The 14,970-nt window shown below is 33.6% G+C and overlaps 1 protein-coding gene across 7 annotated transcripts in view; it reads right to left on the bottom strand.

Moving 5' to 3' along the window:
* LOC138705869 (solute carrier family 2, facilitated glucose transporter member 1-like) overlaps positions 1-14,970 on the bottom strand; it is a 243,569-nt gene that overhangs the window by 21,396 nt on the left and 207,203 nt on the right. Inside the window, exon 1 of one of the 7 annotated variants that reach the window (XM_069834572.1) lies at positions 12,316-12,469. The exons of the other annotated variants lie outside the window; for them this stretch is intronic. Within the exon in view, the coding sequence (XP_069690673.1) occupies positions 12,316-12,336 (21 nt within the window). The 5' untranslated portion in view covers positions 12,337-12,469. Of the gene's footprint in view, positions 1-12,315; positions 12,470-14,970 lie in introns of those variants that run through there. 7 annotated transcript variants of the gene reach the window in all.

Here is a 14,970-nt window from a genome sequence, read left to right as displayed (position 1 = left end):
CTTTATAGGCCCATGCTTGATAGTGTTTTTTACTTTAGAACTGTTACATGTAGCAGACTCAATATTATTCTGTGGATTGATGACTATGCGCAAACTATGTTCCTTGTATTGCAGTTTGTAGCTTGTGCATCTATATTGATGTTAAGCATTGTCATGAGAAGAACGTTAACTTTCGTAGTGGCATTTGAACAATGTGAAAATGTCAAATGTCAAATTTTACATAAAAAAGAAAGTTGGCAAAAAAACTTTAACCGAAACTTTGAAAATATTCCAACAAATCGATAATGAGAAGGCAATAGCCATAGCCCTTCTTTTCCGTATTTCGAAATAGAAGACCAGCTTTGCTGGCATAGGTTCTCTTCAAGACAGGAACTTGCCAAAATTATGATGTAAACTCCTCGATCGAATTCGAAAAAGTTATTAAAATCTGTTTACAGAAATTGTGTCAACACTGTCAGAAATGCATCGTAGCTGGGGAGATTATTTTAAATATTATTCTACAAATGGTGTTACAATTAGGCCTATAGAATTATTGTTACTCTATATTTACTCTACTTAAGAAATGAAGTTGTGTTGGAAAGAGGGGGTGAAGAAAGAATAATGCTGAAACTGATCAGAAAGAGAAATAGAAATTGGCTGGGTTACTGGCTGAGAAGAAATTGCCTACTGAAGAATGCACTGGAAGGAAAGGTGAACGTAAAAAAGTTCGGGGCAGAAGATATCACATGATAGACGACATTAAGATACTGTATATGAATCATGTGAGGAGACTAAGAGGAAGGGAGAAAATAGGAAAGATTGGAGAATGCTACGTTTGCAGTAAAAGACCTGCCCTTGGGCAGAAAACTATGAATGAATGAATTACTGTAGTTTTAGTCCACGAAATTACTGACTCTGTCAAGTAGTCTACATATTCATATTTCAAAGCTATATTATGTAATAATTTTCTATGACGACATATAAATTAGATTACGGAAGTTAAAGTAGGATTAACAAAGGAATTATGAAATGTCATCTAAATGTCAGCAATGTTCACTATGTAAAAGAAAGAAAAGGAAGGCGGACTAGCGACGCCCGTATGAGTTGGCATAGCAACGGGTGAACTGTTTTTAGAAACAACAGATCGATGTCAACCCAATCAACGCGGCTTCTCGTCTGATCTCAAGAAATGATGTGTTTACATGTGGCTAGAGTTATACACAAAAAATATGAGTTTCTTTAATAAATTTAATATACAATAGTCGGTATTACATTATGTTCTTCATAAACTGAAAAGTAGGGAAGAAAAATTAACATTTTTTCGACAATTTAGTTAGTTTTGGAAATAATTTATTATAAAAACTGCATCACAAAGACTGAAGACTAATAGTCACTTTAATAGGCTTGTAATCAAGTTTGGCATGTGTCATAGAATTTATTTCTTTTTATAAAGATTTCATTTCTACACATTCTTGGGCGAAACTTTTTTAAAATGAGATTTTATTAACTCCGTGTAACTTACCGTACTCATTCAGCTATCTTTTCTTTTTTACGAAATCAAAGTACCTATTATAACTCAGTGAATTTTGTTACAGAACAACCTTAAGATGCGAGATTTCAAGATCATACAAGGATTTACTATGATCCTTAACTTAAAACAGTAAGCTAAATGTTAGCAAATACGTTATTATGCGTATGTACTTGTGGGTGAGAGAGATTTCTGGGAAAGGAATAGGCTACAGTCCTACTTTGAATTAAAAAAGGTATAAATGTTAGGTCTATATTTATTAAAGAATCATCTGTGGATACGAAGTTTAAGGAAAAAATAAATTATGAATTTAATGCATGTTTGGCAGTATTTTATGTTGTGAATTCTTTATTACAATACTTATTTATGCAACAAGTGGATAATCTTGATGATTATGACATGAGTGAATATTTGTCGCACGAACGACAGTGAGCATCTTAGCATTATAAATTGTAGGAAATAAATTATGAAATAATTCGGCATCCATAGCTTACATAAGTGTTGATATATTGTTTCATATGTCCGTATCTATTAGTTGCGCCTGGCATTGGCATTGAATAAAGAGAAATGGATGATCTTGCAGGTATTACAAACTCTAGTTATACCTTAGGTATCAAATTTTATGTTACAAATGTTCCTTTATTTTGTTAATATAGTTCTCCGAAACAAAGAACTGTTTTATGTGATATTACAAATTTCATTTCTTGTTACGTGGCGTAGACATCATAGCGAATACGTCATTGCTATTATTGGCACGAGTGCCACAATAAACTGATATTGGATGTAATAACAACCTGTTTATAATGCTAGGCATAAAATATATAATTTTTTATTCTCTATCATACGAGGGAATCAATGAGCTTATGTCGAAACCTCTTCTCAAACTGTACATATTTTTATATAATAAGGTTGTTATTGACACTGCATGAGCGAACTCAAATGTGTGGAGGCTCGGCGTTACCTTGCTCAATAATACTTCATAAACCTCTTACGTCACCACGGGTCGTGAATTGCGATTGGACAAGATTAAAGCGAGCCTTCACACATGAGTTCGCCACGCGGTGTGAATCACAACCTTATACCTGTATTTCCAAATATGTCTCCACAGCAGACATACAAATACAAAATAGTACATAGTTACTATAGCTACTAACTGTAATTATGTGAAAACTTAATTTGAACGTTCATTAAGAAACAACGGCGTATAATTCGAGACAGTAGTTGAGTAAAGGCTGGTTCACAATAAACCGGGAACGGAAACGGCAACGAGAACGAGAACGGAAATAATGTTAAAATAAATGTATTTAAATGGGAACGTTCACAATAGTTAATTGTGAATCCTCACATTTAAATACATTTATTTTAACAATATTACCGTTCTCGTTCTCGTTGCCGTTTCCGTTCCCGGTTTACTGTGAATCAGCCTTTACCGTCCACTCAAACTCTTCGCTAACTATCTAGTGAAGGCCGAAGGCTGCTCAGTTTTTCGATACCCGGTAACATTTTATTCAAGTTTTACTTATGCAAACTTACAGTTAGTATGAATTGTTAATGCTTTGTATGTGTTTATCTTTTGTGTAGATAACAGTGTGCGTAGTTTGACGGAAGTTAGCTCATTAACAGTTTTCTTGTTAATGTGGTTGGAGTTTTCCGGGCTAATAGGCCGTGGTCTACTGGCGATGTAACGACCAAACATTTCGTCTACAAGTGCGACAGACATCATCAGTGGAAGAGAACACTACGCCCCAGAGTGCCTCACCACTGATGATGTCTGTCGCACTTGTAGACGAAACGTCTTGTCGTTACATCGCCAGTAGACCACGGACTATTAGCCCGGAAAACTCTAACCTCATTGACGCCGGCCGTGAAAGTCTACATTCGAAGTTTTCTTGTTATTCGGCTCTCAACTCAAGTGGCTGGTGAAATTATCTCGCCTAGACAATGTGAAGGAAAAACTTGTTGTAGTGCTGACTGGCATAGAGAGATGATAAATATTTATGATGGTAGATCAATGAAATTATGAAAGGAGAAATAAATGGTGACGTCTGTTGGTTGGTGTCCAGTACAGAAAATTTGACAGTCATCGACTTTTCTCGGCTTATTTGATAACCGATTTCAATTTGCAATTTGTTCGTACGTCGGCGGGTTCGCTGCACATAGGTTGTTCAACAGAGATATTTCTTGATTACTATGCTCCCAGTCCTCAGAGGTCTGCACAATCATTATCGCGGTGTAAACTGTTACCAAAAGTATTGAGAACGGAGTAACGAATGGTCTGAAAGTAGAATTTTGCTTTTATTCTCTTCAATCATGAACTCTAAGGAATGTTTCACATGCAGAGTGAGTACACTACCTTTATTCCCTCATCCGATGGCAGCTGAACTTCGAATATTTTCCTCCTGAAGATCTATTGCATTAAACGGGGATTAATTTCGCATACTTTACAACAACAGACAAGCAAGATGACCGCTAAAATATCGTGAAACACAGAAGTGAATTCGTCTTGGCCTTTTACAGAGAAAACAAGTCATTGTGCTAGTGTATCATGTTTCATTCATATAATGTTTACAGTGGAATTTATTGCCGATAAAGTTCCTACGCACTGCTACTATTCTGTATTATATTTAGAACTTCTGTATTAGCATTCATTATATTAATACAAATAGATGAATAGAGACGAAGTATGACTTCTCTGTTCGATGCCTCCCTTTATGTTTTTAATACAAACGAAATCGAGGTTGGAAAATTTTTTCAAAGCGTACCACTTATTTTTTATATCATCAGGAAATCACTCCTACAAATACGATGACACGGCACTACTACGATAATAGACCTTAACAAATTGCGAATTATTTCCCCTTGCGTGGGTGTGTAGAGTGACAGCAATGTTTTGACGCGTAAATAAATTACAGCCGAGACCACTATCAACATTGTCACGAAGAACCCGGCCACTTATCAGAGAGAAGCATACAATTGACCTACCTATGTCAAACGGCAATTAGTATAATGGAATATTTTTAACTACAGTTACGTCCTACAAAAGTTCGGATTGTTGTAGTTATGTTCAACAGTAGGCCTACATTTTTTACACGAGAATGGCAAAGTCTAGAGCCGGCTGTAGTTAACTGTGCTGTTTCGGAGACAGGAATACTACTTAAAAATAATGAAACACAGAAACAGTTACCGTATTACCTTCCATATTATTTCCAGTTCTAGCTAGTCAATGTTAGTATTCAATTTTACTACATAATAACTGCCTATAATAATGGTAATAATAATAATAATAATAATAATAATAATAATAATAATAATAATAATAAATTTAATAATTTAAGATTAAGAGTATAATAGTATTTTATGCAACTCTTTTTCGAGATGGAAGATAGGCTACCATGATACATTTTAGGGAATATTTTTTGACATTTAAAAGTGTTCTTTAAAATTAAGTTTTCCGCCTGCATTCCAGTCGAACATAAAACTTTTGATGTATGAGGACTTTGTTTATTGCACTTAACACTCAGTGAAAAAAATATTTTAAACGAAAATGGCACAAATGAATAGTAATTGTAACAACTAAAAATTAGAAGTTTAAAAGAGATGATGAACATGCTTACGCAAGAAATAACAGGAAACTCAGTGCACTAGTTCACAATTTGTTTGATCAAAATCCTGAAATTACCAAATTTATCGAGAGATGTACCGGATTCTTCTGCAACTTCATCTCCACGGTTTTTTCTCAAGACATGTGAAGATAATGATTATGAGCGTTAATTAAATGGAAAGTAGTAAACGAAAAAAGTCTTGTTTATACTCCAACAAAGTTGACTGAGGATGAAACTGGAATGTGAAGCTTATGTAATCATTCATTGTACGAGCGGTTGTGCCTATAAACAATATGTAGGACTATAGTATAAATGAGATTTTGATCGCTATTTAAACAGTATTATTGACAATTATAAAATGTATAATACATGATTTATTAATGGAAATTAATGACAATCAGTCAATTTAATGAGCTAACGTTTAACGAATAAAACAAAGAAAAATTTAATCCTACGCTTGAATTATCGTTTAAAAAATAAATCATGTCACTGAGTCAATCCTGAAAGTAGTTTTAAGTAAGATTTAGTATATTCAGCATAGAGCCTACATAAAACTGGAGAATTATTTAAAAATAAATTTGTATATAAAATTAAATACAATTAAATTGTGAAAAATCAATATACCAGGGGCGTATATGCTGGCACGCAGGTCCTGCAATTGTGGGGAGAGGCACAGGCGATTCGAAGGGATTTGTGGCAACGTTAGTTTACAGAGGTGCTAGTTTTTGAAAGACACAAGAAAATATGAGCAGACAGGCTTATTAAAAAATAAATGAAAATATTAACGATGTGTATAATTCTTTTATATTAAACAATATTTATAAATAAAATAAACAACACAACTCTGTATATAAAAAAGTGAAAGTTTCTTAACAATAAAGTAAAAGGTAACCCCACGACAGTCCAAATCGACCCAGAGGATGACGGGAGGTTAAGGCTCCTACCTTTACAGGCAATCGGCATTTACTGGCAGTAGGAATGTCAGGCCTGCGTGCCTGCTGCCTTTGTACCCAAGAAAATGCCCCTGATATTACTCGACCGAGGCTAGTGAAGTTCTGCAGCCCGGAGCGCCACTTGTACTTCTCCTGCGTTCGTAATACGTCATCGCGATAGTTTACATTATGCCCGCGGCTCCACTCGCCTCGATCGAGTAATAATCATTTCCTCAACAATGAAGTGGCGCAACTAACCCAAGCTCCGCCTTTGAGCATTAGTAACAAGAGAAAGTTTAAAGTCTGACCTAACCAAAAAACAATCATAAAACTTAAAACACAACTTTGCTGTTTCAACAATACTGTATGACACCGAAATTTAAAATGATTTTATGAAGTTTGAATACGTTATAGAGTAGAGATTTTCCACAAAATTTTGATAAGCTTTTTTATATCACAAAAGAAACTATAAGCACTATAAATTGCGTTCATTTCCCTACAAAATTAATAAATTGATGAAAATACCAATTATATTCAAGTTACAAGAATGAATGAATATAAATTACCTCGGCAGATTTTGAACTACTGACTGGAAAAGAAAAGAATACTAGGAAGATCTGTGAAAAGCATATTCAAGAAAGAACATTCATTTGTTCACCGAAAAGGACCATCTGATCTAACAACCATGAAGTATGACGATTTTTGAGTTCATTTTGAAGTATGATGGCGGTGATAAATCAGTTCAATTTACTTATATATGAACATACTGTATGGTGCGGCTAATCTTCTAAATGAAATTAACTGAAAATGTTTCAGAATCGTGAGTAATTATATTGTTAAACTTAGGCTTATTGTTTTACGTCATTATTTAACTAACAAAATTGTAATAAAATGTTGCACATAGACATCGTGTTTCCTTAGAACTCTGAAGGTAAAATACTTCCGCCGAGTTTTTATGACTTGTGAAAATGTCTCTATGCTTACGAGTACATTCATTTTCTCTGATTATCTTGAACAACACTAACATATGGCAGGAAAAATGAGACTCAAAACCACTTTCAGTTGACGTTTAGATAACCCCGTTTCGATCGTTAAGGACAACGGCTAGAGCATTATCTTTAACGTTAAGTAGGTTCATTAGACTTATTTTAGAATAGGTCATTTTACTATTAAAATCCCTCTTAATTTTTACTCGAGCTGTAGTACTTGCAGGAATTTGTCAAAGAGAACGAAAAAAAAAATAGTTTGGTGAATGAAAGAAAAGAATGAAATGGAAAAATAAGTAAAAAGAAGAATAAATATATTGCAGTTATACAAGGTATCTAAATTATTAAAATTTGTTTCGTGATTTTTTTTTAAGTTGTAGAAATCGTTAAGAAAATTTGCTTTCACACACAATAACCGAAGCTATAAAGATTTATTGCATTTTATAATTTTCATATCCAAGATGCCTTACTACTTTCGAAAAATTGAGAGAATGGAAATTCACGCAGGTGTTATGTAGCAGGAAAATTCCAATGATTGTTTCTGAACACGGATATCAACGCGACATAAGCACAAGCTTTCGTTGCAGATCCTCATTAACAAACTTTCACTGAATCCCTAACAATTCCGTTGACGCGAGCCGACAGAATAGGGGTGTCCAACATAACAGGCTATGGGCTTTCAGTTGCATGTGATTTTTACTGCCACGTCTGGCTCCCAAGTCTCAGTATTACTCCTAAATTCTTCAGGTAAGTGACTTGATTCACACTCATACCGGCTGCAATATCTTTCTCGGTACCTACATCGTGACTCATTTTCCTCTGATTATTTTTCGAATTGCACAACTCTCATTTTTGTCAATACAACGATAAAATATGCTGTAATTGAACACTTAAAGAATATTAAAAGCATGCCTGTTCAGAGACATCAATCTATTTTACGTTGCTGGGATAGTGGTGAAATGACAACAGGAACAATGCAAGTATTTGATGCCTGGTGTAAAAATATTTTACAACCATTTTTTTACCAAAAATTTCCAAGATTCTTTCAGAGTTCTGCATTTTGTAAGAAGTTTCAAATTAACTAAATCTGAGATGAAGCGCAATCATGTACGGAGGAAACTTCTTTACTTAATATATGCATTAATATTATCCAAATTAATAGTAGATAATAGTACGATAATAGTAATAGTTATATTAGAAACATTCTTTATAGTAATAGTTGTGTTATTAGCAGTAATGTTGAAGTGTAAAATAGTGAAGTAGTGTTAGTAACATACATAGAAGTAATTGCAGTAGTAGAAGAAATATTATTAGTAGTAATATAGGATAGTAATAGAAATGGAAGTAGAAGTATTAGTAGACGTATAATTAATATCAGTATTAACAGAACTTTCAGTAATAACAAGCCTCGTTGTTTTAGAAGTATCAACAATAATAAAAGAGCAGCAGCAGCATTAATAAAATAAATATAGGGCCTAAGAATTTATGTAGAAGTAATGGTAGAAATATTTGAAGTAGCAGCCAAAGTATTAATATGCCTAATATTAGAAGTATTTTAAAATAAACGAGCGAAAAACATTATCTAATGTGTAACTAGCTGTTGGATCTCAGATTCGCGAGAATAAATCCGGTAGTAGTAGCAGTAGTAGTTGTGGCGTGGTGCTAGTAGTAATGTTAGTATTAGTAGTGGTATTATTATTATTATTATTATTATTATTATTATTATTATTATTATTATTATTATTATTAGCAACAGCAGCAGCAATAGTAGCCTAGTAGTAGTAAAGAGGGCTCCAGCCAAAATTTGTCAGCCATTTTCGCCCATTTTGAATTTTAAAATGAATACAGTAGTTTATTGTTATTGTAAGACCAAAAATTAATCTTTACAGTTGAAAGTGTCGTTAAATGAACCACCACCACCACCACCTTCTTTCTTCTGATTGGAGTTGAATTTGTCTTTGGCTATAGTGAAATAATGGTGAAAAATTAAGAAAATCCATTAAAAAAAGTTATTGTGACTCTCTATTTAGACAGAGCTCAAAAAGCTAATTAATTTATACTCCCATGACTATTTTCAAGCTTTAGAGCCAATATGAACTAACAATTTTGACAACTTTGTCGCAAGAAGACTTTTTTAGTGACAGCAATAAAAATAGCCTATATTTAAACAATATAATTTCAAAACTACGAATATTACGTCTAATGGTACCAAATTTTGTACAGATTTTAGTATTGTAGGCATAGTTATGTAGTTTAAAATTCATAAGTTTTGGATAAGCATTGTAGAAGGTTTAAAAAATCACATAAATGTCCTCTTAATGAGCTCAATGGTTTGAGGTTTCGAGGTTAACGAATATAATTTTTCTGCTTGAGGAAACTGTGCCAGGACAGAACAAGAAATCCATTATTACAGAGTGTAGGCCTATCTCAGCTATTACGATATTAAAGATGGTCTAAATCATAATAGTTACTAAATTCTAATACCATTTGTGGAACTATTTCCTTAGTGCATAAAAGTCCAAAGTAATGAGTATTACTCTTCTTGAGTGGCAAAGAATCTAGGACCTGTAAAATTTTACAATAAATGATTGAACTATGAAAAGGTAATACCTTACAGTTTCGGTCAGCATTTAATTTTAAATAAGTAGCCAATATTTTACATGCTTTATAAAAGAAGGCTCACTTTTAATCGAGCTGCTAGAGCAGCGATGTCAGACAGAGACTAAACGGAGCGGAGCGCTCCACTAGACTGGTTGCGTGCTCCGGTGTTTCCATAGACATAAGCAAGTTCAAGCTCCGATCTAGCTCCACAACCGGTATTGGAGCTTACAACTCTGACACTACTGTGCTAGAGCATTCGATTTTACACAAAGGACGCGAATTCGGATCCCGATGAATCTGGTTGGAATTTGTATGAACCAAAATGATGTCTAGAGAATGTTTTTTGCGAGATAATAATAATAATAATAATAATAATAATAATAATAATAATAATAATAATAATAATAATAATAATAATAATAATATATAATACCAATAATAATCATAATTAGTGTAACATAGTTCCACATCTATGTAGCGCACTGCAGCCAATATCTGTGGAGACAAATTATGGGGAGGAAAAACAACTTATGATTTTATTTCGTAAAACAATTTTAATCGCTCCGCAGAAAAAAAGTCCCTTTTCGAATGACGACATATAATTGAGGTGTGGTAACCTTTTGTATGGAATAGCAGATAACTCAGATTTACTCGATGTATGATAGAAAAAAAAAACAGAATGAGCAATATGAATGAAATATATGAGTAGTGTACGTACAGGTGTTATTGTTAATCATTTTATTACAATTAGACTACACCCGTCACTCGTAAGTTCATAGAGAACATTATGGTTCCCTACAAATTCTTCCAAATGAGTAAGCAGAACAAAACATGTAGGTAAATATAATTAATGTGTCTTCATTCCATCTACTATGAATGAATTAGTGGATAGATTTTCTGTTTCCCACTGTTTCATAAGGTTGCGAGGTTGTTTATGATTATTAATATTTTATGAACATTTTCTTTAGTGTCGACTTTTTTTATAGGAATTTTGTGCAGCAATTTAGCATTTAAATACACAAATAACTAATTATTTAGTTTATTTTATTGTATATTACATTTAAAGAAAGATTTATGGCTCTTTATTTTATTGCGCAGTAAGACAACAGCGTATTTCACACTTTATTCATAATATTACTTCGAGTTACATACAACTTATAACAAAAAAAATTTCTCAGTATAAATATTTGTACATGAACTATTATAATGAGAAAAATTTTCACCTTCAATGTTCACCATGAGTTCACTGCGTCCGTCACACATCGTCGCTGCAGTTATTTTCAACGGAATCCTTCCAACTCTGAACCAGACATCCCGTTTACGTCAAAACCATTCCTCCCGTCTGCATCTTAGCATTTCCCACTATCTCTTTCTCGTCAAGTTTATAATCAAAACTTGTATATTTTCTTTCCGGTATTTGTGTTCTGCGCTTCAAAAGTATCTGCAGTCATATCCTCTGCTGAACGTAAAATGTCTAGCTTAGCATATGTAAAGCTAGTGCAATTTCATTCCTCTTAGATTTAACTAAAAATACCGTATGTTAACAAACACATTCAACCGTTTTTGATTGCATTTTTATGCAAATTTCGTAACCATAGGATCTACTTCTTTCACTTCTGTAATGTGTCATTACTGGAAATATTTTGTGACATAGACATAATCACTTTCACCATAAAATATTTTTTTTAAGAGAAATAGGCTATACAAATTCACTGAGAAAAAATATAAATAGCAATCATTGCATTATATTACTACAAGAACTAAAAGTTAAATTGATCTATTTCATTAATTTTATATACATTTGCTTGTAGATAAGTTTCAGTTGTTTTTTTCACGCATGCATATCAGGACTCTAATTATAACATTACCTCGTTTTATAAGTATACGAAACATATTGTAAAGCTTAAAACAGATTCTGATATAAATACATATCTTCATAGTACCTACTATCGACAAGCATTTTTATTCATTATACCTGTTCGTCTGCTGTCAATATTTCTAGATAAATTATACTGAAAATATTCGGATGGACAACAATCTAATCAGGTGCTATACTTAATCAATAAAACAATAGTATATAAAATGGTAGTCACAACTTCTATGAAACTACTGTATTAGAGCAGAAATAGGGTAATATCGATTTGCTATAAAATGGTACTCGCGATTTTATTAATAGATATTCAAATGGATAACGTTACAGTTAGGAGTCAACCAATATATTAATCACGCAATTAAATTTTAATCTCAATACAAAAGTTATAACTAGCTTTAATATAAAACGTTCTCACGAAATAAGTTCAATTGTGATATAAAAATGATTTTAAAATGTAGAATGATTGTAGAGAAACTAAGTTTTATGGTTGGTTTAATTTATTCGATTTTCTAAAATCTGGCTTTGTACAGAATGTCAACTATACAGTATTTCCCACGTATTTCATATCACGACAATATTTTTTCAAACTGAAGTTTTATCTAATAATTTATCCCGGTTTAATTTTCTCGTGAACGCTACAGACACGTGTTAATGTTGCTGACAGGTAATTGAATCGTGACACATTCTCAAAATAAGAATCCTCAGTTTCATTGAAAACAAATTTGCATACAGCACTGGAGGCGTGATAAATTTCACCCTGAATATGCACTATCCTATTTCTTTAGCTAGTGGATAACTGAAGTGAAGTACTCACCGATCTTGATAAGTACGGCATTTTCAAAGTGGTTTGAGATACTGTTAACACACTGCACTGATCGCACTTCCTCTGCAGTATTGAACTCGACTCACGGTGGACGCGTGTTAAGTAAGCCAGGCTGCTTATCGCGCCGGGGGCTCGCCGTCCAGACAAGCGCTCTCATTCGTCCAGCTAGCGGGTGTGTGAGTCAAGCGTTTATGCTATTGGTTGACAGCGGGGAGTGTGGCTTCAGTCATTGGGAGAGTACGAGGAAGCGCCATATGTTCTGGCAACGCGTCAAGGTTTGAACTTTGCGTCTCTTGTGGGGGGTTGAGGAGGGAAAGAATGTTTGTACAAAAAATTGACGATCAAGTTTCGTGTCTGGAGAGGAAGCAGGAAAATTAGACTACTTTACACTCTGTCGTTAAACAGCAGGAGTGATCGTGGGCTTGGTTTATGTGAGGAAATCGTCGCCGAGGCAACCAAACGCTAAGTCGTAGTTCAGAGGGCAGACATCATGAGGTTCGGAATTCAATCTTCAGCAAGCAGAGGTGACAAAGTGTTTATTATTATTTTTTATCAAGTTTATTTATAAACACTTCAACATGTGTGGTCATATCGCGTGCTAGGATCTGTGGGTAAACCAAAAGGGTTTATTTATGATTAAGTCTTTTGTTATAACATTCTGCCATCAAGTCATTACCATCCTTTCATCATTCCATTCTGAAGTTCAAGTAACGAACAGTCACTTTACGAAGACCATGTTTCCTTCACACACCGGATTCTAAGGAGGCTACTTCGTATTCGAACTTTCTGACCGATGGCGAATTTTCATACAGTGGTCTTCTGTTATTTCTTTGGACACATGCCGTGGTATTTATTATATAGACCATTTTACAGCAAGCCCTTCTTCCGAGAATGTTCTACAAAATTGAAAGGGTGATTTGGATAAAAGTAATCACCAATAATAATAATAATAATAATAATAATAATAATAATAATAATAATAATAATAATAATAATAATAATAACATAGTACTGGTAGTAGTTTCCGACATCAACAATCTATCAATAACAGAAGGCGAGAAATCATGAGAAGCTATGGAATAAATGAGTAGTACGTTCCGTGATCTTTTTATTTCATGTAATTTTTATATTTTCTGATTTAGAATTTGATTTTGTTTATATTTCTGGTTAGTGTCCGGTCAGTCACAGGAGTTGTCCCAAATGAACATCCAGTAATTATAGTCGTATTCTGATAGAAATATACGTCATATTACAAACATGTCAAATAACAAGAAAATTAAAAAATCTTGATGAATATGTATATGTTTTATATTGTAATAGGCCTATAACGACTTGACTGTTGTAACCACCAAACTATATACCTACATGTCAGTATACAGCTGAGAGACATTTCGGAATAATAATAATAATAATAATAATAATAATAATAATAATAATAATAATAATAAATGATATTTACTTCAAGATCATGTTCGGACTTTTTACAACCTAACACTAGATCGTGACACGCTGGAATTCCCGTAAAATAATAATAATAATAATAATAATAATAATAATAATAATAATAATAATAATAATAATAATAGTGATAAACTCATTATTTCTGATTATTTTAAAAGAAAGTATCCGTATAAATAATGCTTCAAGAAATTCATACAAATCAGTCGATTACATTAGCCGCAGAAATTCAGAGCAATATGGACAACAGACTAGAAATAAGGTGAAAGAATATAAAGTTTAACAGACACCCCGGGATTTACGCGTCCAGTCAAACATCACATCAGGTTTCTCCAGCGGAGTTACCTTCGATTTATTGCAACAGTTTTCTCATACCACACGATGAAACCTTTTATTTTGTTGGTGTATACTGAGTGTGCGAGAAAGGTCGTAACTCCAAGGAGCATGAGACCAACCAACCATTCATTCATTCATTCATTCATTCATTCATTCATTTAGTGTTCTGCCCAAGGGCAGGTCTTTCACTGCAAACCCAGCTTTCCCCAATCTTTCATATTTTCTGCCTTCCTCTTTGTCTTCTCATATGATCCGCATATCTTAATGTCGTCTATCAGCTGATATCTTCTTCTGCCCCGAACTCTTCTCCTTCCAGTGCATTCTTCAGTAGGCAGTTTCTTCTCAGCCAGTGACCCAGCCAATTCCTAAGTGGAAAACGGTTTAAAATATTATTGTTGTTGGTATAACTTATGTCGCGGAGACTATATTACTACACTCAAGGTTTAGCTCAGTCACATGGTAGCATCTTATTCAAGGAACTGGTGTGTTATACTCTTAAGTCATGTTTGTAATTTATAGTGAGAAAAACTGTTTCAGCGCAGATTTTCTACGAGTATTTTGGTTTCTTCTGATATTTTCATGTCACCATTGCTCCATTACAACCATGCTCCGTCCATACTGAATAACCTCCGTATTTTAAAGGGTTGTTAAATAAAATGGATTTACCAATTATCACTCGTTTCAACAGTACATCGCACTTGGGAAATCAGCTTGTTTAAGTTCAACGAATCGTTTGAGAGTTGCGAGAGTAATTATGGGGACTGAGGTCATGGACGTTTGCATTGCAAAGCAAATATGTAAGTCGTGTTACGAAAACGTGCTCTTCGTCACAGGAATTGATGTAATTGCCGT

Source organism: Periplaneta americana, chromosome 9 (genome assembly GCF_040183065.1).
Source record: "Periplaneta americana isolate PAMFEO1 chromosome 9, P.americana_PAMFEO1_priV1, whole genome shotgun sequence".
Taxonomy (NCBI): Eukaryota; Metazoa; Arthropoda; class Insecta; order Blattodea; family Blattidae; genus Periplaneta; species Periplaneta americana.
This window is presented reverse-complemented; position numbering and strand designations above follow the sequence as displayed.